This window comes from Mus pahari, chromosome 3, assembly GCF_900095145.1.
Source record: "Mus pahari chromosome 3, PAHARI_EIJ_v1.1, whole genome shotgun sequence".
NCBI lineage: Eukaryota > Metazoa > Chordata > Mammalia > Rodentia > Muridae > Mus > Mus pahari.
The window spans coordinates 23193013-23217765 of NC_034592.1; the positions used below are offsets into that span (position 1 = coordinate 23193013).

Consider the following 24753-nt stretch of genomic DNA (forward strand, 5'->3'; position numbering starts at 1 on the left):
TTATCTTTGCATCCACAGGCCCAATATAGCACCTGGCCCATAGTATGCATCAAAGAGCAAGCCAGTGGTAGAGCCAGGGAGACTCAAGGTCTCCCTGCTGATCTCAAACTCACAACATAGCTCAGGTTGGGCTTGAACTCATCATAGTTGTTCTGCCTTCGCCTTCCAAAGGAAGGGCTGGGATTGCATGTATGAGCGTCATATCTGGAATATTACTTATAGAGACACTGTTGTCTGGTCTTCACCAACACTATGTATTCATAGTACTGTAATCAAAGGTCAACTGAACAGGCTTCCAACATCAATGGAAAGATGCCTCACAGACAGCTGGTACAACCTGTAGCCAGACCATGGAAGACACAGAGGTCACATCTAAAACAGCTACATTTAGGGATGAGGACCAATCGCTTCCCTAAATGCACACACTAGCTCGAAAGTTTGGAAGATGCTAGTCATAAACTTGGGCAGAGGATCCGCACAGAGCCTCACAGTGGTATCTTTATGAAGCATCCAGATTACAACAATCCCGGGAAGTGGCCGTGTATATCTGCAACTATTTTAAGAACCACAAACCCTGTTTCTCTTCTTCAAGCTAATTAACGTTTATAAGCAGGACTGAAGTGTTTCTTGTGACTGCTACGGGAGAAGCAGATCCCTGCAGTTGGAAGCAAGTGGCAGGGTGGTGAGAGACTGTCAGAAACACTTCTCGAAAGCACAGCTACAGTAGACAAGAGCTACAGCTCCCAATTAGGCTGGCCTCCAATAGCCCGCACCTCATATCTAATGGTTGAAAAGCAACCAGTGAAATTTGTAGAGTCCAAGGGTTTTTAAAAGATGAAATCTTCCTTCTTATTTTTATCTCTCTCTCCCAAATGATAAATCATCGTGCTTATAAAAGCTGCAGGTTTGGGGACACAGCAGAGAGTAGATACGCGCAAACCTCATGCGGGGCAAGAGTAGAGACTTGGCCAAGGTCAGCTTTGGAGTGCCTGGGGCCCTGGAAGCCCAGGACCTCACCTCCTAGCTGGGTCAGAGCTACCTTCCCCAGGAGACTGCTCTTGTTAAGGGTCCCCCCTGCCCATGCAGTGTGACAAAAACTTCATGGAAATTAGAGGGATGCATTTTCAATGTGAGGCATGAACAGACCGAATACTTTGCATCGGGGAACATGTTAATTAAACTAGGAACATGGGCACTGTTGACTTACTTCAGTCTTGCTGAACTCTTGTTAAACTATCCATTTGTTTAGATAAATTCCTGTCTTCGGAAAATAAAATACACATGACTTGAATGGAGGAAACCTGTATACAGTTTGTCCTCTGCATCTGTGAGGTCTGTGTCCAAGGATTCAACCAAGGATGGGCAATCCTTGGGAAAGAAGCCACATTTTTACTGTGTATATCCCATTTTCAAAGAGTCTTTCCTGAACAATACAGTGTAGCAACTGCTTAGGCAGCAGTTACATTGTATTAGGTATTACAAGGAATCTGCAGATCATCTAAAGTATATATGGGGGGAGGTATGTAGGTTACATGCAGACACTCTGCTGTTCTAGGTAAGGGACTTGAGCATCCACAGGTTTTGGGTACCATGGGGGATGCTGGGAAGGACAACTGTATGTATCCATTTGTGAAGATTGTAATAATGTTAATGCTATAGTGATATTAGCCTAATGTGTTCAGCACTGTGGTAGTAAATGAGATTAGCAAACTGGCTAATTATCAAACAATTACCTCTCATGAAATGCTTCCCATATCCAGGCAGTGTGTGCCATGGGTTAGACGCAGTGGCTCACTTTACCATCGCTTTAACATTCCTGCTAAGCAGCTTTTTACCATTACAGACTTTTTACTGATGGAGAAACCAAGGCTCAGGGAAGTCAACTGCCCCAGATTTCACAAAGAGGAAGGGGAAAAGCTGTTCTCAAATCCAGGCCCAGAGGACTCGGAAACCTCCTGCCTCCGGCAGCACAGACGACAACATCCCAGTCTGTAAAAAGGGATTGCCTCAAATTCTATTTCCAGTAAGGACATTTGGAGATACGAGGGTAAACTAAGGGGTTGGAGGATGACCCGTCCTCCATGGCCATCTTGGCCTTGTCCTGGCAGGGAGCAAAGGAAAAGAGAGCTCACTGGTCAGGGCAATCGGGATAAAGCAGAAACTCCAGGGGGCCAGAGCTCCAGTGAAATATGGAAGCAAGGTAGAATTTGTCTACTGTTCCATCTGAAAATATTCATGAAGCAAAGGGGGGCACTTCCACATTCAATAATTAGATGGTCAAAATCTGCAAGTTATATTTACATGAAGGAAGGACATGTTGCTAGAAGGACCAAGGTTCAAGTCAGCAGCCTTGTTGCAGTGCAAAAAACAAACAAACAAACAAATAAAACCAAACAAACAAATGAGACAGAATTGTTGCTGTTGCCTAGAGAAAAAAAAAAAAAACTCCCCCCCACCCTCCCCCTCACTTGTTCCGCTGGAGAGAAAGGCTGAGTGAAAATTAAGAATGCACTGCAAACCAGCTGCGGGAGAATGGAAAGGGATGGGGGAGGGGGCTGCAACTTCTCCCTTATTAGAAGAAGTGTTTTAAATGGATGTGACAATGCCTTAAAGGTTAGGTTTGACAATCATTAATACTTTGATTGTCTTAAGAAACCCACACAGAAAGGCAGGGAAAGAAGGCGGATGAACAGAAATGTGAGTTTACTGTGCAGCTCCATATTGTTCTCAGTGCTCTGGTGGCAAGCGTTATGAACTGGGGCATCCCTTGCTCTTGGAGTCATTGGGAAGCTGTGTCCAGGGTGTCCTTCCCTAGGCGCACTGTCCACCTCTTACATATAGGAATGAGGCATCCTGATTATCTCAGCACAGAACCCCAGAGGAGGGGCTGAAGGATCACTCCCCAGAGGGTGTCTGATGGTGGGACAGACCTAAAGCCAGGGACAGGGAGGGAAGAGACTCTGTGGTTGGAGGTGTGTGTGTGTGTGTGTGTGTGTGTGTGTGTGTGTGTGTACGTGTGTGCGTGTGTGTGCGTGCGCGTGCGTGTGCGTGTGCGTGTGCACGTGCGTGTGCGTGTGTGTGTGTAGAGTATCTACCCTCATCCTGATGTGGTGGACTCAGGAGTGAGAAGAGACAAGAGAGACTGGCAGAAGGCTGGGATCTTAACTGTACTCTTTCTAGGTTATCACAAGGACAAGGGGTGGGTGTGCACACAAACTGATGAGCATGCACCCCTAGGAAGAACCCAATAGAAACTTCTGGAGAGAATGTACCCTGTGAGCTGTTCTGATTCCTTATTTGCTCCTAATAACTATTATGGTTTGGATCTACAATGTGTCCCCCAAAACTTATGAGTGGAAGGCTTGGCCCCCAGTGTTGCAATATTCAGAAATAGGGCCCAACTAACCAGACCATGAAGGTCCTGGTCTCATCAATGGGCTCATTCACAGGTGGGTACATACTTCCTGTGCTCTTGGGATGTGGGGGAACTGTAGAAAGTAGAGGCCGGTGGGAAGAAGCAGGTGACTGAGGGCCTGCTCTCGAGGTGATATTGGGTGCCCTTCCTTCTGCTGTCATGAGGAGGGTGGCTTCGCTCCAGCACATGCTGACCATAAGGCTCTGCATCATCACAGTGGAGTCTAGTGGGTGAAATTCCTCTGAAGCTGAGAGCTAAGACTAATAAAGCCCTGGCTGCTTTGAGTTGTCCGCCTTCAGCATTGAGTAATAGTCCAGTTAAATGTGCAACGCGGACACCATTCCACCGTTGTCCCACTTTATAGCGTGGAAGCTGGCGTTTAGGGAGTTTAAGCGATTGGCTTGATCGATCGTATGCCCAGACTCTGAACCCATGTGTAGTCATCCCAGGGCTTCCTTTCCTTTACTCCACCTTATTTGACCTTGGCTTGGTTACTTCCGGCTGCAGGCTGCATCGAACTCATGACTCCTTTGAGTCTGTTGGTCACATTGCAGACAGAGGGAAGCCTTCTGCTTTTTCTTTCTTTCACCTGAGTTTTACTCTCTCCACCTCCAACTTCAGCCTCAGTTCTTGTTCTGCCACTGGCACTTGCAGAGACATGATTCCATCTCCCACTACGATCTACACACGGCTTCTGCTCTTGGCTCTCTCTCCTCTAAGCTGAGACATCCTCGGTGCATCCCTTTCCTTCCTAAGAGAGCATTTCCAGATCCTCGACTTAATCAGGCCTTGGAGGACAGAGTCTAGTCTCTGTCCCCTATGCCACTTCACAGGGTTCGTTGTGTGTAGAAGTCCCACGTCAGCTGATTTCGTATGCAGGCTTATTCCTCCTGGCAGCAAGAGATGGGGTCCTAAGACCCAGAGCTGAAGACAGCCTTCCTGCTCCTTGGACTTTTGACCTATAGAACGGGCTCTCGGGATGTCTCCTGCACACAGTACGGAAGGTGCTTGACAGTAACCGGTCTGGAATGACTGTGAGACATCAGAGCACCGTGCAGGTGTGGGGGAAATGATAGTGATGGTGAAGTGCTCTGAAAGCCCTCCGCCTCTGCACCAGAGTTTAGCTCCTTCACCACCCCCAGCCCTGTCAGACATGGGGCAATGCACAGGTGCAGCCAAGTGCCCCCTAAGTATGCCAGAGCTGCTGTGAGGCTCTGAGACTACCAGTGCGTTCCAGGCAACCACTTCTGCATTGCTGGAATAAAGCACCTTACAGAGGAAAGCTTGAGGAGGGCAGGGTTTAGTAAGGCTCAACACGTGAGGTTGCAGTTCACCGTGGCACAGCGCAAGTGTGAGGGCGCTGGTCATTTCGCCACAATCGGGAAGCAGAGAGAGATAAATGCTGGGATCCAGTTTCCCCGAGACCCACCTTTTTCTTTAGTCCAGGACCCACATTCAGGATCGGTTTTCCTACCTCAGTTAACCTAGTCTAGACATCCAGAGACAGTCCCAGAGGCTTGCCTTTTGGGTGATCCTAGATCTTGGCAAGTCAATATTAGTCATCACAGGCACCTCAAAGATAAGATGTCCCTGCGCCCAGGTACTGAGCCAGCAAGCAGGCCCCTGAACACACTGCTGTGACACTGTGGGTGGGGCAGAAACTAAGAGTCAGGAGTAAAAGCAGTACATGCCCATGGGAGGCATAGCTGCCTGGGGCGGGGTACAGCTGCCAGGGGCAGGGCATAGTTGCTTTTCTAGCTTCCAGTTTCATGAGTGATGTGGCTATGGATGCTATAGTACCCATTTTCTGGTGGCCACGAAGCTTCATTAGGACTGTGCTGGAGCTTCTGCTGAGGCTCCACGCTAACTCCACCCTGCCTCACATTCCCTGGGGCAGGGCAAGCTGGTCTCCTTGTTGGCATTCCCACTGTATTCTGTACCTCACCAGGATCAGGTGCAGCGCTGACCCAGCCTCTGGCACAGGTCCACATGCAGACAAGCTTTCCTTTGTGCACCCACTGGCATGCTAGCAGCTCTCACGCTTCGGGGGACAGCACAGTCTGGAGGAAGAGGGGATCCGCTCTCCGTTAGGGAAGCCATCCACCGGCCAGGGAGAGCGGGCTCTGCAGCCAGAGGGGATGTGGTGTAGTACTCTGCTCACAGGCAGCCCAGCGAGCGTGAGGGCAGATCCTACTGCTCCAAACTGCTCAGATCCTGCCTCTCCCACGCCCTGCACATTAACCTCTGCCTTGAGAGTTGCGGAAAGTGAAGGAAGAAATGGAAATTGCATGAGAAGAAGAGGAAAGAAAGCAGCTGGAGAAATGGCCGACCATTTGGTGTGATAACCCAGGGCTCCGGGGACGCCCGAAGTGGATCTTCGTTCTCGTCTTCCATTTCTTTTAATCTAGCAGATAATTAGAGGGAAATCAAATCCTTCCCCACAGCTGAAGATTAACCTGTCACGGCCGCAGCTCTTCCTACTTACTGTACCACCTCTTCTCCCATACTCTCCCCTGAACACCTCACACACACACACACACACACACACACACACACACATACACACACACACGCACACACACACATGCACACACGCACACATGCNCACACACACACATGCACACACGCACACATGCACACACGCGCACGCACACACACACACGCACGCACACACACACACACACACGCACGCACACACGCACACGCACACGCACACGCACACGCACACACACACACAGTGGTCCACTTATTTAAAACTATTCAGATTGGACATTTCCCATAGCAAGGGCTCTTCCAGGAATAAGCAAGATTCTTCCTCCCTCCAAAGCAAGAACTTTTCATTGCTTTGCAGTTTTTTTTTTTTTTTAAATCCAATTGCAAAACTCCCTTTTATGGATGAAGGAAACAGCGCGCAGAGTGAGGAGAGAAAACCTTTTATGGCTATAAATGACAGAGCCAGGATTTACCCCTGAAGCCTCTGACTGCCGAGCCCTGTGCTTACCCACACTGCTCCCCATCTACACACAAGCCATGAGTGACTCTCTGCTCTGACCTCAGTGGCTCTCTCATCCCTCAGATGATGTGGTCATTATATGAAGAGGGAAAGAAACCCCTGTCCGACTTTTGATGAAAATCTTGCCTACCAAGGATCTAACGTCTCTCTACACCCCAGCTTATACCTCAGCCCTTCTGGTTTGGGATGGTACTGAAAAGCAAGAAACTTCCTGATTGGCTGGGGTTCTTTCTCACACTGAATCGCCTGCTCATCTGCTTAGCCCACATAAATTGAGAGACAAGTCCCTGCTCTAGCTTACAGTGAACAGACAGGTCTCCACTTTATTCACTGGGGCAGGGTTTCTTTCTCTGAACCCAGATCAGCTAGCTGTCTCACTGAGAACCCTCCTCCCAAATTCTGGGAATACAGGTGGCCTCCACCATCCTCTCTGCCATACAGGTGGCTGGCCATCCCATACCACACTGGTTTCTGTGTGGGTCCTGGAATCTCAACTCCTATCCTCAGGGCTTGCATGGCAAGCACTTTATCCATAATGTTAACTGACTGTCTTTATGTCCATCCAGTTTCCCATCTCTACTCATATAGGGGGCGGGGCACCTGCATTCCTGTGGTAGAGAGACCCGGTTGCTGCCTGATGGCCCTCTGGAGTGACTCTCTTCAGGAAATGCACTTTTCCTGACAGCCTCAGAAGTGGCTCCCTCAGCAGACTCCACACAGGAGTCTCAGCTCACTCCTCACTCAGCGTTTCCATATTTTTGAGATGGAAATGACTTGGCGTGTTTCACACAGAGAAATGCACGTCTGGTCTCCCATGGAAATGCACCCTCATGTTTCTAGTTTATTGACAACCCACCGGAGCCTGAGACCTTTGAGGACCAGGCAGCCGGCGTAGATGCAAACCACAAGGTCCCCAACCTTCGGAGGGTTAGGTGATGGAGCATCCAACCTTGGCCTTAGATAATAAAATTCTGGCCTTCTCTCCATAGGGCACACACATACACAAGATCCTGTGCCACCTCTGGGCTCCTTCAAGGCCCCGCACATTCCACTCAGAAAACAAGCTCTGGATTCTTTCTTCTGACACCAGGCTGCCCTCCTCTGGGCTCTGGGTTTCCATGGCCCTTCTCTACTTCTCCCTCCCTCCTCTCTTCACTCTACTTCCTGCACCTGCCTCTCCAGCCTCCCTGAACTCCTCAGAACTCCCTGCGGAGCCTCCTGCGGCTGCTTCCTCCCCCAGGGACATCCTTCCACTTGTCCTTGTATTTCAAGCCCTACTCACTTCACCTCAGCTGTAATGCTGCCTCTTCATCCGCTTTAGAAGTTCTTCCTGCCAGGAAATGCTGCCTCCATAGGCTCTTCCTTCTTGATGATTTCTCCTTGCATCTACTGTACTTAGCCTGCTCCACTTTGTAGATCTTTATGTATGGGTCTCACCTCCCCTTCTGGCCTGGGAGCTAATTTGCTTCTGGAGTCCTCCTCTTGACACACAGTAAGTGCTCAACAAACACTCAAGATAAAGGAATCTTGTTTCTCTAATGCACCCCTGATGCAAATGAAATGCAAATGAACATATGAACAGTCACCTTACTTTGACCCTGACTTCTCTTATGTCGATGACACATGGATCTGTGTATGCTGGTCCTTGGGGTTCAGCATAAAGAATTCTTTGGCATCAGCTGAACTTCAGGATTTCAACCAAAGGTCAGCTGTGTATATACACAGATGGACGAGTCTGTCGGAGAGTGAGACGATTCTTCTGGAAGAGTCTGTTTCCAGAAGCATGATCACCAGCAGAAGGTTGCCACCTCTTTTTTAGGATGTCATGCTTAGTGCACATTAATTCTGGAGAGGTGGCTCAAGAGTTAAGAGTGCTGGCTACTTTTTCAGACAACTGGGGTTCAATTCCTAAGCACTCACATGTAGCTAGCAACCATTTCTAACTCCAGTTTCAGGGGGATCTGACACCCTCTCCTGGCCTCCATGGACACTGACTGCATCACAGTCGTGCACATAAAATAAAAATAGTAATCCTTTTAATAAATGAATCCATCGTTCCTATTATTTCTCAGTACTGCCAATGCAAGCGGGAGGAGTCTGAGCTTAGAGCGGTCTGATCCATGTGCTTCCTCTTCTCGAGGACAGGACAAAGCCACAGTCCTTGGTCACACTCAGAGTCCCAGCTATGCCAACTGTGTGCCTGGGAGGTTCCTCTTCTCAGTTCTCTCAGAATGCCTCACCTTTGTCCTGGGTTCCGTGTAGAATCTACTTGCTTCGGAGGTTCACTTGTTGGTTCTAATGGTAAAGGAGTCCAGAGAAATGCTTGCCAAGGTAAGAAGAGTGGATGTCTCAATCAGTCGAAATGAGGCAGGCTCCCTCCATTCTTTACAGCAGGGTTATGATGGTGAGAAGGGGTAAATAAAATGGGAATAGACTGTGACAAGTTACTGTGGGAAAGGAGCCTTCTGGGCTTCCGTAAGTCATGCTGCAAACAGCTGTAGTTGAATCAGAGTCAAGCGGAGTATAACCCAGCTTCTAGGCACTAGGAGGCATCACAGGCTCCATAAAGTCTCCTCAGATTCCTCCACGCCTGCCTCCCTGGAACATTTTATAAATTCTGGGGTCCTAGAAGGCTATAATTCCCAAAGACCGGTTACCAGAAAGAAAGACATTCAGGAAAGGAAAGCAAGTAAAATGGCCCCTCTGGGCTTCGACGAACCTTCCCCAAACTAGGACCTCCTCTGCGAGTAGCTGGGGACTCTGATAGGTTTTCAAAACAAAGACTTGGGCAACCAAAATACCTCGGGAAAAGGGGTCTTCCTCATTTTCCCTTTCTCTTTGATGCTGAACTTTCAATGTGCAGCAGAACCCCATCTCAAAGTGAGGAGACCCTGGTCATTTCTACCTCACCTCTAATGAGTCTTGTGACTTGGGACAACTCAAGTACCTTCTCCAGCTTAGTTTCTGGGTGGGAAGGGGTTACTCAGGGGTAGGCATGGGTGTAGAATGCCTTCATCCATCACTTGGATCAATTGTCACAGAGGCTTAGGAACTGACTGTCACCATCAGGTAGTTTGAAAGTGTAGCCTGACTGACTGACCCCTTGGTGTCCCAGGAGCCACCATTTTTCAGTGTCTCCAGGGAAGGAAGTGACATGGCTGAGCGCAGAGCACGATGAGATGTTAAGGACCTCACCCAGCCCTAGCTGCCAAGTTCACCAATGCCAAGTCAATGTTTTTCACATGTCTGGGAGGAAGCATCTTGACACAGGCAGATGACTAGGATAGCGATCTCTGAGCCGCTGCCAATGAAGTGAGGGTCTGATCATACCAGAGGTTCTAGTGGCTCCTTACAGCAGAAAAAAAAAAAAAAAAATTCCTTTCGTGCAAGTGACCTCTAATACAGGAGACCCAAATCAGAAGTTAACCCTAGTGGCAGACGTAGCCCAACTGCCCGTCAACTGGCAAACAGGTACCAAACTGCAGTGTATCTAATCTATATAATAGATTATAATCTATATAAAGCTCTAACACCTGCTGTAGCATTGCTAAACCTCAGGGACATTATACAAATGAAAGAAGCCAATTACAGAAGACTACTTATTGTGAGATTCTGTTTTAAAAAAAACCCAAACCCACCAAGTACAGGAAGTGGCAGATTGGCAGTCCCCAAGGGTAGGAGTGGCCAGCAGCGGGCGGGGAGGGGAGGGAGGACGACGAGGGATGCAGGGGTGCTTACAGAGATGGGCTTCTCATGGTGACAAACATTGGAGCTAGATAGACTGATATCCCGCTCACACTGGGCATGTACCAAATGCCCCTAAATATCACTGGGTTGTCGGCTTTTGTGGGTTGCTATGGATCAAATCTAAGGCCTCACACATGCTCAGCAACTGTTTGTCATTGAGCCCCAGGCCCTCAAGGTGCATGCTCTTAAGAGTTATAATATATGAATTTTACTTCCATAGAGATGAGGTGTCCAGACTCTTACGTGGCAGCCTCCTCAGCTCCATGTTCTTAGGGTTCCTCCATGGAGCCCCTGTATGGAGATCAATAATTTCTAGCTACTTAAAAGTTTCCAGTCACCTTATTTGCGGTGATGGTTGTCACCTTGCTTTACTCCAAAGGCAACTTCCCCTAACCTCCCAAACACAAGTCCCTGTGATATCTTGGTGCCTGGAAGCAAGCCCACCCCCCCCCCCCCGGTGTCTGTGGTAGTCCATGGTAAATCTCCCCACCTCAGACTCAGGGTCCATCACTAGTTTTAATCTCGGAATTCTGCAAGAAGAAAAGTATCAATCAGTCCTTGATTTGGCTTGTTTTCTCACTGATCAGTAAAATGCGCATTAGAGAGAGTCTTCTGTCAACAGTGTGGTGGCACTTAACCTAGGACTCCAGCCTCAGGGAGCTGGGGAGCCACAAGGACTGAATGCAAGTCCGAGGCTAGCATGACCCACAAAGGGAGACTGCCTCTCAAAAACCAGTACCAAACCAAACTTAAAAAGTGCCCACTAAATTGTTTCATTTGAATGTAGTTATTGCTGTTTTTATTTACATGTCATTATCTATTATGTGGAAAAGACTCCTGGAAGCTCAGGACAGCAGTGTGACTCGCTGGAGCCCTTAGTAGTGGCGTCTACAGAGTGAAGACTTGAATACTGTCTCCTAGCCACAAAAGAAATCTTCTTTTGTTTGTTTGTTTGTTTTGTTTTTGTTTGTTTGTTTTTAGCCCAGGCCTGGGCAAAAATTCACTAAGCAGTGCAGGTTTTCCTTGAATCTGTGGCAATCCCATCAGCCTCTGAGGGCTGGGATTACAAGCAGAAACCCTCGTGAACCGGCAAAGAAAGTGCTGTTGGCCATGTTCAGAAGGCCGTCTCTGGGGTCAGGCTCCTCTGCACACACAACATCTAGACTGTTCTCAGCCTCACCAGGAAAAGGCCCCAGGGGTTACAGGAGCCAGGTTGTATGGAAGTGCAGGGTGTATTGGCACACGCTGGCACCTTTCCAGGGAAGCCTTGGGGTTGAGGGTCTCAGGACATCTGCTTAATTAAGATTGGGTGAGCCAATAAAATCCCCCCTACCTCCAGCTGTCTTGATAACAAACACCCCAAGCAGGAACTAATAAGGACCATGCCACAGGCTCTAGAACTGGGCGTGGAGACACACACCTGTAATCCCTCTGCCTCTAGGGAGGCAGGGACAGAAGGATTGAGAGTTCAAGGCCTGCTTAGACTTCACAATGAGACCCAACTCAAACAACAGACAAACAACAGCAAAAAGAAATGGAAAACTCTGCTACTGTAGGTAAATTCTGGCCCTGAATTCTACTGTGTCGTCGCTCACTACAGTTGTAATGGCGTGGTCGCAGACAGATTTTGGCCCCACAGTCCTGCACATTTTCTATGGCCCCCACCCTGTGCTTTGTCCCATTACCTTGAGTCATAGGAACTGAGAATAACTTCAGCCTCAACCCTGGTAAAGTTACCACAATAATACGTGCTTATATATTCATGTATTTTGCCGACTGCAATGAACTCTCATGGATGCTGACTAAAAATAAAATAAAAAGGTGAAATTAAGGGAAAAATCACTAAAAATGGTGTTTAGCTAGTCACACACCTCCTTACACTCTAGGTAGGAAAGAGGGAGATGAAAGGGTTTCTAGATTAGGAACGAAGCCAGAGCCCTGAAAATTCTGTCCTTGGATATCGATACAAACGTCAATGCTTTTTAAATTAAAAATGAGATGCTGCTGCTTATGACTTGATAAGTTATAAAATGCCTCTTTCATCCTTCCCAATCAATGATCCTGGGCTCCTTGGCAATTAAATTTGAGATCTTCAGCTCTTATGGATTGTACAGGTAACTCGAAACAGGAGGAGAAGAAAGCTCGTTTCTCTGTGCTGCTTTACCGTGAAGGGCAGAACCTCTGCTTCTCTGTGCTTGGTAGCAAAGGTTAATGAATGCTCAGGCCTCCCATCTGAGCATTGTTTAACCTCTGAGCTCAGAGGAGAGAGGGTGCATTCAGGGTGGTATGGCCGTAGAAGAGCCCTCTGATAGGTTATCCAATCCCAAGTGATCAGGTCTAAGTACACATATACACACATGTATATGTATATACATATATAGTGTGTGTGTATATACATGTATATATACATACATATATATAATTATTAAAGGAGGTGGTAGTGACTATTGAGATGGAGCGATGGGAAGGGCAGAGGAGGAGATGCAGAGGGTGAGTGGAAAATACGTAAATATAGCTCCCATGTAGGAAATTTGCAAAAGAAAAAACTTTTAATTTAAAAAAAATTCTCAGACCACACAATGGATTTTGAACTTCTTGTTTCCATAGAAGAAGTCAGAATTCCAGTGTGTCAAGGTCATCCTAAAATAATCTGCACTACCATGCTGCAGAAAGCCACCTACTTCTCTTCGTGTGGGACACAAAGTCTCTTGGGATTTCATCTTGGCTGCTGAGATCAATAACCATTGCAGGAAAGATTTTTAAGGAGTGTGCTTTATAGCAATTCATCTGACTAAATTGCAACTCTAACTGGTGTTTTTTTCTGAGGGTGAGTAGAGAGAGTTGCAGTGTGTGTCTAGTCAGTGCCCACTGTCCAGCCATGGGCGCTCTAAGGATCTGGTGGCCCAAGGACCTCATCTCCGAAGCAGGAGCCCATGGAGGCCACTCAGACAGAACTGGCTATGCAAACCACATAAGTGAATGTTCGTGGTGACATTGTTCTCAGGACAGATCAGGGGAACAGTTAGCATCCAGCCTGCCCGAAGATAATATGACCAATCTTAGAGACTCACATTTCCTGCAAGGAATGTTTGCTTGACCATGGCTGCCAAGAGACAGCACCCAGGGAACCTGCAAATGTGTGGACAAACCTCCAAGCCGTACTCCTAAGAATCAGCGTGGCAGAAGGTGGAGGCTGTCATGCTGGCATTTTGAAAGCTGCTGTGGAAGGCTCTCATGCGCAGTTGAGGGTGAGAAGCATGGCTGTAAGGTGACTCAAGCAAGAGCTGGGCTTGAGCCCCATGGATGAGGAGTCCTAGCAGAGGAATCTAACAAACACCACTTGCTGGGGCAAGTCAACATTCCTCCCTGCCTCGAGCCACGCGGCTAGGTCTTGGAGCTTTTGGGTCAGTCCAGTACATCACGAATATGGGAAGAACTACTTGAAACGCCTGCTTTCGGGTTTCTGTCAAGAATCAGTCAACAGTACTCGATCAACAACAAATACTTTGTGGGAACCTGGCGTGCGTGTGGTGGGGGACAAACAGAACCAACTGGCCAGGGGAAGTGTTCTTCATATCAAGGATGCTTGCATGAAAAGTGAAGCAGGGACATTCATCGTCCCCCTAGGGTCCCCCTGGGGGGGGTGCAGGGGTGTGTGGGTAGAGTTTAATTCGGACCTGTGCTAGAGGTGTCAGAAGGCGATGGCATCCACTCTGCAAACTCAGAGCTCATGCCACAAGAGTGTAAAGCACCGTGAGGGAGGGCAGAGGCCGCTGAAGGCCACTCTCTCTCTCCGTGTCCCTTTGGGGTCTCTCCTGCATGCTGTCACTCTCCTGACAGTCAAACAGTCATGGGCAAGTGCAGAATCTGTCACTGAGGAAGTGAGAGGTTAGGGTTTGGATGGCCAAGGGAAATGTACCACTGCATGCAGGTGTCACATAACTCCTGCTCCTGATCAATACAATTGTGTATTGGTTGGTTGGTTGGTTGGTTGGTTGGTTCTAGTGCTGGGAACTGGACTTAGGGCCTCACACATGCTTGCTTGGCACATGCTCTACCATTGAGCTATATTCCCCACCATTCCTGATTTCGAGCTGCTGCTTATGTGGGACTATTTATGAAATGCGCCAACTGTTCATTTAGCTCTCAAGAAGTTACTTCACCCACTTGGGACACAGAGCAGAGACATGAAGGAATCGGCAGGAAGCAGTGACACACTAGAGACTTACTGGATCTCCTTTTTCTTCTTCAGCGGGTCCATGAGGCGCAGCGTGTCTCTGATCACGGCCACCTTCACCTCTTCATCCACCAGGCTAGGGATGTTTTCGAACACCCCTGGAGAGAGCTTGGAAGGTAAGGATTCCGAGTTAGAGCCGAACCGTGAGCCGGTCCTGATGCTTATCCCTGACTGCCTCTGACTACCTCAAATGGTTGTGCGGTTTATATGTATGGCCTATACAAATCCATAGAAGAGAATTTTTACACCTTCCCTCCATATTAGCATACAAATGACCTTTTATAAATTCACAAAACTCACACAGAGAAACAATAGCGCTATGGTTTTGTTGTTACTGGTATGGTTTTATTTTGTTAGCCAAGGCTAGTCACTGACTTGATATGTAGCTGAGGATGGTCTTGAACTCATGATTCTGCCCTCTGGACTCCTGGGACTACAGGTGTGCACCACATGCTTGGTCTTAGCACTGTACTTCTTGGAATATTTTTGTAAGAGCTGAGAATGTGAAGAGGGCTGAAAGACAATTAAAAGAATCTGGATAATCCCCCCAAAGCCCAGTAGTAATTTTAGGGGTATTTCCTCTAGCTCTTTAAATGTGTGGCGAGGGGTGGGCGGCACAGGCACTGTTAAATGTACTGTTTATCTTAGTGGCTCAAAAATGTCGATGTGGCTAACTCATAGTCATAGAATTTCAATTAGTTCATCTCCTGAGGCTAACTAATTAGTTCATGTCAAAACTGATGGAAAGGCTCAGCTGCTTCTAAGTTTCCCACCTTAAAAAATGAGAAGCACGGCATGCTGGGAAATTACCAAGGGTCGGAAAGGTCTCATATTAATAGACTCTGTTTGGAGCTCGACAGAACTAAAAGTATTTTACTTGAACCAAACTTTGCTGTGAAATTTCAAGGGTGACAAGCCTTGGGCAGCCAAGGGGATACCCTGCAATCAGGGGTATGTGCGCTGCAGCCTCGCGGCCCAGGGGGTGCGCTGCAATCACTTACTTCGTATTCATGCTCAATTCGCATGCTGGGGTTTGCATTCACTTCAAGTAGCATAGGCTTCAGGTTTTTCATCAGAAGAATGTCAAAGCCTAGAATCTGGGCAGAACAAACATAACTCAGCATTACTCCCTCGGGCCACAATTTCTTCTCAGGAATTGAGTATGGTATTAGGGACATTAAGGGGAAAATAAATTCAAACTCGGTCTCCGGCCTTGGCCTTGACCCTGATCTCTGTCCTCTCCGCCCTTGCTCCTCTGGGTGTACTTGTTGGAGCAAATGGATAGCAGATTATAGAAACCTTGGTAATGGGATGCGTTCCCATAGTGGCTCTCTCAGTGTCATCTCAAGTGCCGTAAAATGACGGCCCCTTTCCTTTGTAACAGGCTTTTTATTATGTTAAGGACTATTAGAAGTCCATTGAGTTCTCTCTTGGCCTTTGTTCCACTTTCCTCTGTGAACTTACTTCTTGGCTGCATTTCTGGAAACCTGAGGCCACCTTTTTTAACCTGGAGTGTGTATGAGCAAGGTTTCAAAGTAGCTCATTCTACAGGCCACACCTGCTAAATTAGTGTAGAATGGGGCAGTCACTGTCACCTGGGTGACCCTGATATAACCTTTTGGTGTGTGTGTGTGTTCCAGCTCCTAGGACCCCTACTGATGTGCATCACACACACACACACACACACACACACACACACACACACACACACACACACAGCATTAGTAACTATATGACGCACCAAAGATTTAGAATCTCATTAGATCCTATGAAAACACTCTTTGACAGAAGCAGAGTTTGGGCCTCGGGAAGCACTGTGGGTTTCCTCAGTATTGCCTACCTAGTGTGTGAGTGCATTGGCTTTCACATATAAACCAACCACCTGTGCCTCCAGTATTATGAGTGTGTGTCTTTTGGCTCAAAAAAGCATTCACACTTTCCTGACAGTGAAACCAGAACATAAAACCAGGCTGGAAAGCCACTCCAAACATGGAACCCTGTGCAGCGACTCCACACACCCCCACCACAGGTCAGGCCTGCACTCAAGGCTCATTCCAGCACCAACTGCTGGACGCCTGTGCTTGAGTTCAGCACTGACCGGCCCCAGGTGAAGCTCTGCCGTCCAGCCGCCCTTGCCTCTAAACCGCTCCTTTACAAGTCTATCAGACCAAGTGCCATGTGCATCTTGCTCTCCCCCTCACACAGTCCTCCCCTTGGGTAACTCTGCATCCTTGAGATCCCTCCTCATGAGGTTCAGACTTGAACTACATTGACCTCTCAGATTTTGGGGTCTCTAGATCTCTAGAGAGGGAAGAACATTAGAACATTTTCAACAATAGTGACACAACCCCAGGGTCTCAAAAGAAATAATGCGGCGGATAAGCGGACAGAAAAGAAAGAGGTACAGTGTACATACCTCTTCATCTATGGACTTGAGAGGGAGAGATGAGGGGAACCCATTTGCTCACCCATATAGAATATGCATTAGTTAAATGATAATTATCAAACTGTAGCTTCATCTATATTAATGAAATCAAAGTCTGGATGGCCATTTTTGGGAATGATTCAAAATGAACTTCTGTCTTGGTGAAGGGCAATCAGGATGAGGAGCTGGAAAAAAAATCACCTTTGGTCTATTTTTCTTCCCATGGTCATGAAAAGAAAGGGGTGGAAATCAGTAGACATGCTGCGTGTATTACAGACCTGCTTAATAATAAATGACAAGTGGCTGTGAGTAATGAGGCCTTTAAGAGATCTGGTGCTGTATCTTAGAAATATGGATTTATACTTTTCAAACCTGGTCGACTCTTCTCTGTCCCAGGCCCAGTGGACTGGTGAATGAGGAGAGGTGTTGAAAGCTGCAGGAGTGGGAGTGAAACCTTCTCCAATAAGTTGCTTGGCATCCAACAGTGTCAACTATTCAAGAATCTGAACATGGGTGCATGGTTTTGAATGTATTGAATCTTGTATGCGTTGGAATCAGAAAGCCCTGGGCTCCAGCCTCAGCTCAGTTTCCCTCACTAGCTCTTTAACAGGCTTTAGGGGAGGCCTCTAGCCTCTCTGAGCTCATTAGCTCGAGAAAATGGGCATAAAATGGAAGCCCTACAGAGTCATCAATCATGGCTAAGAAAAATGGCACCTGGGACTGTGCTTGCTATATAGAAGGTGATCTATGCTAGCCCCCTTTCCAGTTTCCAACTAAGACATCAGCAAGAAATGGAAGTGGCATGGGCATACCATAGAGTCACAAGGGACTACTCATGTTCTAGCTCTGCCTTTATAATGAAGGCAAGCTTCTTTGTGGCTTTAGGCCCCACTGTCTTTACCTGTAAAATAAGAGCTTTCACTCATTCATAGTGCAGTATTAGTGTGATTCATTAGCACTCATTAGTGCGATATTTACTAAATGGTTTCTACGACCATGCACCATCAAGTGGGACTCACAATAGAATACATTCTGCGAAGCACTTGATGGACTGTGTGTCTAAGGAAGCTCAAGCATGTTATAGTTTTTGTAAGTTTAAGGACATCTGAATTATTTTCCTCTCAACCAGTTTGCTGATGAAGTATCTCAGACTCAAAGGACTGGGAAGAACTTCAACTTGAATCTTTCCATTAAAATCCCAGAATGTCTAAATTGGCAACAACAACAAAAAAAAAGCTGGAATTTTCTTGGTCCACAATTTCCTGCAACGGTGTTCTTTAGGAAGGAGGAAGCCAGCCAGATTGGATCAACTTTGAAGTATTTTTAATATGTTACTTCCAGGAAGAGGCATTTATGCTTTTTTTTGTCTTTTTAAAAAGATTTATATTTATTTTATGTATATGAGTACACTGTAGCTGTCTTCAAGATAGCACTGGAAGAGGGTATCCGATCCCATTACAGATGGTTGTAAGCCACCATGTGGTTGTTGGGAATTGAACTCAGAACCTCTGGAAGAACAGCCAGTGTCCTTAACTGCTGAGTCATCTCTCCAGACCCCTTTTTTTGTCTTTTTTGAAAAATCACGAATCTCGTCTGGTCCCTTCTCTTAGGAGACCCCGAGAGCCTGCAGCTTGGGAAGGGAAGTAACTTCCTCTAAGTCTCTCTCACAGTTGTGGCACAGCAAGTATTGTCAAATGGAGAGGTGGCTTTCAGCTGTGTGATCTCCTGCCTTATGGAGCCTTTCGACCAACACTTATGTGGAGAGGGGCCCCCACCTGAACGATGCCCTGGCATTGAAAACCATCTGGGCTTCGCCGTTGACCTCTAGAAGCTTCAGACTGAGGAGGAGAAGGTCCTGAGTGACCGACTAGACCCACACAAAGGCTTCAAGCTACATTCCAGAGAGAATGTTCTCTTCTGAGTGAGCTACAGACCACCCAAATCAACTGTTCTCAACAAGGTCTGGGACTCCTCAAATTATACATATAACTACCCATGGCCTATGGTCTCTAATGTACCAAGGAATCCCATCTCCCAGGATTCAAGAGTTTGTGCAAACCCCCAACCACCTCTACCCTCTTGAGTGAAAGCTATGTTTAGTACCTGTTTCTGACAGAAAGATGCAGAAATGATGGTGTACTGGTTAGTTTTGTGTCAACTTGACACAGCTGGAGTTATCACAGAGAAAGGAGCTTTAGTTGGGGAAATGCTTCCATGAGATCCAGCTGTGGGGCATTTTCTCAATTAGTGATCAAGGGGGAGAGGCCCCTTGTGGGTGGGACCATCTCTGGGCTGGTAGTCTTGGATTCTATAAGATAGCAGGCTGAGTAAGCCAGGGGAAGCAAGCCAGTAAAGAACATCCCTCCATGGCCTCTGCATCAGCTCCTGCTCCTTTGGTGATCAACAGCAGTATGGAAGTGTAAGCCAAATAAACCCTTTCCTCCCCAACTGCTTCTTGGTCATGATGTTTGTGCAGGAATAGAAACCCTGACTAAGACAGATGGTGTACCTCTTTCAACATTAAGTTAAAAAAGGATAGTGGCTTCTGACTTGGGGGTGCTCTTTTCCACTCTGAAAGAAGCCACCAGGCATGCAAGTGAGCTGCCCTGTAGAGAAGGGTAGAACTGACCTGATTTATCCAGTCACCTGCCAGGCAGGACCTGAGGTCTGTCAACACTGTGAGTGAACTTGGAGGACCACCTTCCCCAGGGAGGCCCTGAGAGGACTGAAGCCCTTGACCAGCCTGGAGACTGGAGCCAAAGACACATCAGTTACTCCCAGATTTTTTTATTTATTTGTTTATTTATTTATTTTTGAGAAAGGGGAGGGGTCTCACTGTGTTAGTTTTCCTGACTAACCTGGAATTCTCCTGAGTGTTAGAGTTATACCCCTAGATCTTTAAAAGTTTATTATGTTGGGGTTTTTAGATTTATTTATTTTATCGTATTCTGCACATTAGCATTTTGCTTGCTTGTACATTTGTGCACTGTGTGTGCCTGGTGCTTGCTGAGGTCAGGAGTTAAAGGACTTGTGAACCAGCATGTAGGTGCTAGGAATCAAACCCAGGTCGTCTGCAAGAGTGACAAATGCTCTTAACTGCCGAGCCAACTCTCCACCTTCTGCCCCTAGCTTCTTGATCACCAGGAATGCTGAGATGATGAAGGAAGGTTGTTTTGAGCCGCTCACTTGTCCACAGCGGTAGATAACAGGTCCCATATCCCTTACCTAACCATCAATCAAGCCAAAACTTCTCCCTTCACCCCTTATGGCTGCCTGCTTGCCGGCTTCTGCACGAGCTTTCTAGATCTGGCCCAGTCTCTCTTCTGGAACCTTCTCTCAGCTCTCAGCTCCCAGCTCTCAGCTTTCCCTGATTTCATACTCAGGCTTTATAAACTATCGGCATTAGATGTCAGGGTAACTTCTAGAATGCAAATAGAATACGACCAACCCTTTGCCTCACCTCTGCCCATAGAGGTGCAAGCCCTGTGGTGTGCCCTCAGCTAAGGGTTGGCTGGACTGTGTCTCACACAGCCGCCTCCCTCACACATGCTCACCATGGGTTCTAACCACACAGCTCCAGGTTGCTTTAGTTAGCTGTGTCTCTCCGACCCCCCACTCTTCTCTTCTTCCGGGATGGCACCATTTCTTTGTCACTAGGACCAAAGCAACACAAAATCAAGCTCTGCTGTCTCCAGGGCTCACATGAGAGAGGAGAGAGGCCAGGGAAGGAGCCACTGTCTTCTGACTCACACAGCCTCTCACAGGGTGTGTGTGTGTGTGTGTGTGTGTGTACATGCCATTCTTCCTTTCAATGAATCAGTCTTTTTTCCACGGCTGCTTTAAAGCTGTTCTTATCATTATTGCTTATTCACAGTTTGATTGTAAGTCTTATGGTGGGGTGTGGGGTGGGGGTGTATGAGTGGGGGTGTATGAGTGGGGGGTGTATGAGTGGGGGGTGTATGAGTGGGGGGTGTATGAGTGGGGGCATATGAGTGGGGGCGTATGAGTGGGGGGTGTATGAGTGGGGGGTGTATGAGTGGGGGGTGCATGAGTGGGAGTATATGAGTAGGGGGTGTATAAGTGGGGGGTGTATGAGTGGGGGTATATGAGTGGGGGGGTGTATGAGTGGGGGTGTATGACATGTGTCCTGTTTGGAGTTTGTTGGTGTGTTTTTCATTTTGTTTTTAGTTTGTCATCCTTTGTTTTGTTTTAGCTTCTTGGATTGTGAACTTCTGCTATGTTTAACAAGGTTTGGAAAGCTCCCACTACCAGGCCTCTGTTTTCCATGCTTGCCTTTTTTCTGTTGTCCTGGGACCCAGATGACCGTGGGCTTCCTGGTCTGTTCTGTGGTTTGCCCTGTCCTGTCCTGTGCAGTTCTGCCCAGGACACTCATGTGCACTCATGCCCCACACCTATCTTAGGTCTCATCTCAGTGGGTACCCAGGGAATGTGATATATTGCAAAGGAAGAAAATAGCGTAGCTGTCAGAGTGGACAAGGAAGTCTTTACAGAGGAAGAAAGTCTTTAAGGCCACTGCTGCTTTTTTCAGTTAATCCCAGTCAGTGAAACTGCACATCATTAACAAGATTCCATTGTGGTTGTTTTTTGTTTTGTTTTGTTTTGTTTGCTGCTTCTTTATTTTTAAGATGGGGTTTCATTGCATGGCCCCAGTTGGCCTCCATCCTTCAGACTCAGCCTCCCTGGTGCTAAGATTACAGACGTGGACCAGAATGCTCGGCTTGGATTTTAGACTCTTTAGAAGTTCCACTTGCTCTTTTAAAGGACTTCCAGCTCTCTCTTCATTAAGACAGTATTTTCCTTGCGTTCTTGTGCATCACTATAGTCATAATTATTCTGTTATTCTTTCCTTGCTGGTTACCTCATCATTAAGACCTTGGATCTACAAAACACTTATCCCCAGCTTTCTCCTTCCTGTGTGCACCCTTAGTGATTTCTTCAGTTGGATGCTGGGTACCACAGCGGCACCATGACGGATGTCTAGAATTCATGTCAAGACTCTGGGCTTTGTGCTGCAATCAATCTGTGTGGGTTATTCTGATACCTTAAAATCTTGTTTATGGTCAGATGGGCTGTGTCAACTGAGTGCAATGAAGGCGCCCTTGCAGAGTTTGAGCAAAGCAAGGCAATGTCACCTGACTTGTACTTCTGAAGCTTCTCATTGGCTACTGCAGAGTTCTTGTGAGTTGCATGTGGCTTCTGGTCTATGTGAATGCTGCTTGCTTACAGAAACAGGAAGAGCTGTGGGTGGCAGGCTCTAGGAGGGAAGGGGCAGGTTTGCTTTTGACTCTGGTGGTTGGTGCCCACTCGTCATCCCAGTGGGAAGAGCAAGGGAGCAGTGGCATATACCAGCCTGGAGGCCCAGCAGAGGGCAAGATCAGCAATCTGAATTTAAGGCTCAACAGCACTTAGCTGATCCCTAAAGCCACAGGGCAGGATGAGATCATTTAGGAAGAGATGGTAGATGTACAAGGACAAGTTTCCAAGAATTGATTTCCAGGGACCTCCAATATATTTCCAATAATGACAGATCCCCAGAGGAAGAGGCCAGGGAAGAACAACCAGTAAGATAGCAGGGAAACAGGAGAATGTGAGACCCTTTGGTGTTTGCTGGGAAAACCCTCATTCATGCCTTGAACTCACTTGGGCATCCCCTCCTCTGGGAGCCTTCAGTTGGACAGTTAACTCTCCCCCCTCATCTCATGTGTGCCTTTGGACAGCATGATGTATCCAGAGCAGGGATTATCTCTGCAAGTCTTTCACACTAACCAGAGCACCCCTTAGAGGCCCTGGACTTGCCTTGTTCTTAGCTACATGCCCCACACCTATCTTAGGTCTCATCTCAGTGGGTACCCAGGGAATGTGATATATTGCAAAGGAAGAAAATACCATAGCTGTCAGAGTGGACAAGGAAGGCTTTACAGAGAAAGAAAGTCTTGAGCTGTGCTTTGGAAGGTACCGAATACTGAAACTAGTGAACAGGAGTGAACAGATCAGGCTGTCAGAGACAAAGACCAATGGTCCAACCAGGGAGGCACAACCTCCGGAGAGGAAGCAGATCTGGTGTGGGGAAAACAAGGTTGAGACACAGGAGAGCTACGTAGCTGGGTTGGAATGTGACAAACGCCAGGCTAAGGTCTTGGTTTCCAAACTTGATTCCAAACTTGTATCACCAATGTCCTAGTTAACATCAAAATGAGGATCGTTGCTGATTTACTGTAACGACAAGGTCCCTTCTTGTGGGTAGGTGTAATAACTGTTGTCAGAGTAATAAACACCCATCCTCTCACTTATTAAGTGACTGCTGTGTGTTGGGGACTGTTCCACATAGCTCCCTCTTATTGGCGCATGCGACAACTCTGGGATATAGCTACAAACAAGCTCACTACTTACAGCTATGGAAATCCAGACCAGGAAAGGTTGACTTGTCAAGCTCACCGGCTTCCGCTGCTGTAAGCAGGAGCTGGGGAAAGCTCAACCCCGTCCATCTGAGAAGGAAACCCCAGCCCTTGACAGCCCCTCCACGCACCACCCCCATACACTGATTCTCAGCTTCTGCCTGGTGACGTGTCTAGGCTGTGGGGTAAGAGAGAGGGCAGAGGACACAGGAAGAGGAGGATTATACTAGGCCTTAGAAAAGCTCTATCTCTAGACATCTAGCAGGAGGGTCATGGCTGAAGACAGAATTAGACATGGGGAACAAGAAAACTATACAGTTGAAGCCACAAAGTGTGTTCCCTTTGTGTGAGTTTCTGCCACATGATTGTCTACACCCAGGCTGACCTTGATATTTAAGCCAGGGTCACACTGCTGCCCTCAAGACAGCAGATGTGAGGCTCTGTGGCTGGGGCTGCCTGGGCAATGACAAGGCAGAGGCTGGAATGACAGGGCAGCTGTGTTCCTCAGCAGCAGATTACAGGAAATCTGACCACAGCAGAGCCGTGCCAGCTGTTGCTTGGCCACCATGTTTTCCAAGTCATTACTGTGGTCATGGCTGGAACAGGGTCACAGTCACATGCCCCAGATGAGTGTAATTTGGTTGGCCAGGGTTTACGCTCTGTAATGCTGCCATCTGGCCAGGTCTTGCTACAAGCAAGAAAGACCTACCCAGCTAAGAAATAACTTCCTGCACTTGTGCCGAGTCTCAACAGTTTGCAAAGTGTTTCCTATGTCATCCTTGTCTCACAGGAGTTGGACACTGACGCTGTAAGGCAGGGGAGGAAGCTAAGTTCCTGAAGTTAAGTGACTTAGGACAGGTCACATGGCAGATGGCCATCAGAACCATACCATGGAAACCTGCTCAAGGTCTGTCCGTGTGTCTAGAGCCCAGCTAACAGCATCCTGAAAGGTGATTCAGACAGAGCAAGCCGGAGTAGACTCAGTTGTAAGTAGGTTCCAAATCCTCTCCCTTATTGTGTATCTGAGTCACTCAGAGCAACAAATGCTAAGCAGATACCACTTGACACCTTCTTAAAGCCTCTTCATCCACATCACACACACACACACACACACACACACACACACACACACACACACACACACACGCACGCACGCACACACAGGTGTGAGTGTGCAGAGGGAACCTAAGACACACTAGGTGGTGAGAAAGTCTCCAGTACTCCCTGTGCCAGAAAGGGCTTCATTCCTAGCCTGTCTCCTCACCCTGGAAGCGTTTAGTGTGTGGTCAAACAGTGGCAAATGGCCATGAGGTTCTGGGCCCATCTGCTAGCTGTGACCCTAACCAAAGCAGTGGCTCCTGATCTGGTCCTTCAGTCCCCTACAGCTGGCCCTACCCCAACCCTGGTGGCTGTTGTCATCTGTCTACTGCAGGGCACACACATAATGGCCACCCCGGTCTTCCTTGCTGGGCCTCTGTGGTTTGGCCCCATGGGATGCTC

At 47.6% G+C, this 24753-nt stretch overlaps 1 protein-coding gene across 2 annotated transcripts in view; it reads right to left on the reverse strand.

Moving 5' to 3' along the window:
* Nucleotides 1-24753, reverse strand: part of Ttll11 (tubulin tyrosine ligase like 11) — a 230151-nt gene that overhangs the window by 123611 nt on the left and 81787 nt on the right. Inside the window, exons 5-6 of one of the 2 annotated variants that reach the window (XM_021193514.2) lie at nt 15414-15509; nt 14405-14520 (exon numbers count right to left, since the gene is read on the reverse strand). In XM_021193514.2, the coding sequence (XP_021049173.1) occupies nt 14405-14520; nt 15414-15509 (212 nt within the window). The remainder of the gene's footprint in view (nt 1-14404; nt 14521-15413; nt 15510-24753) is intronic. The other variant, XM_029537002.1, reaches the window with a different exon arrangement.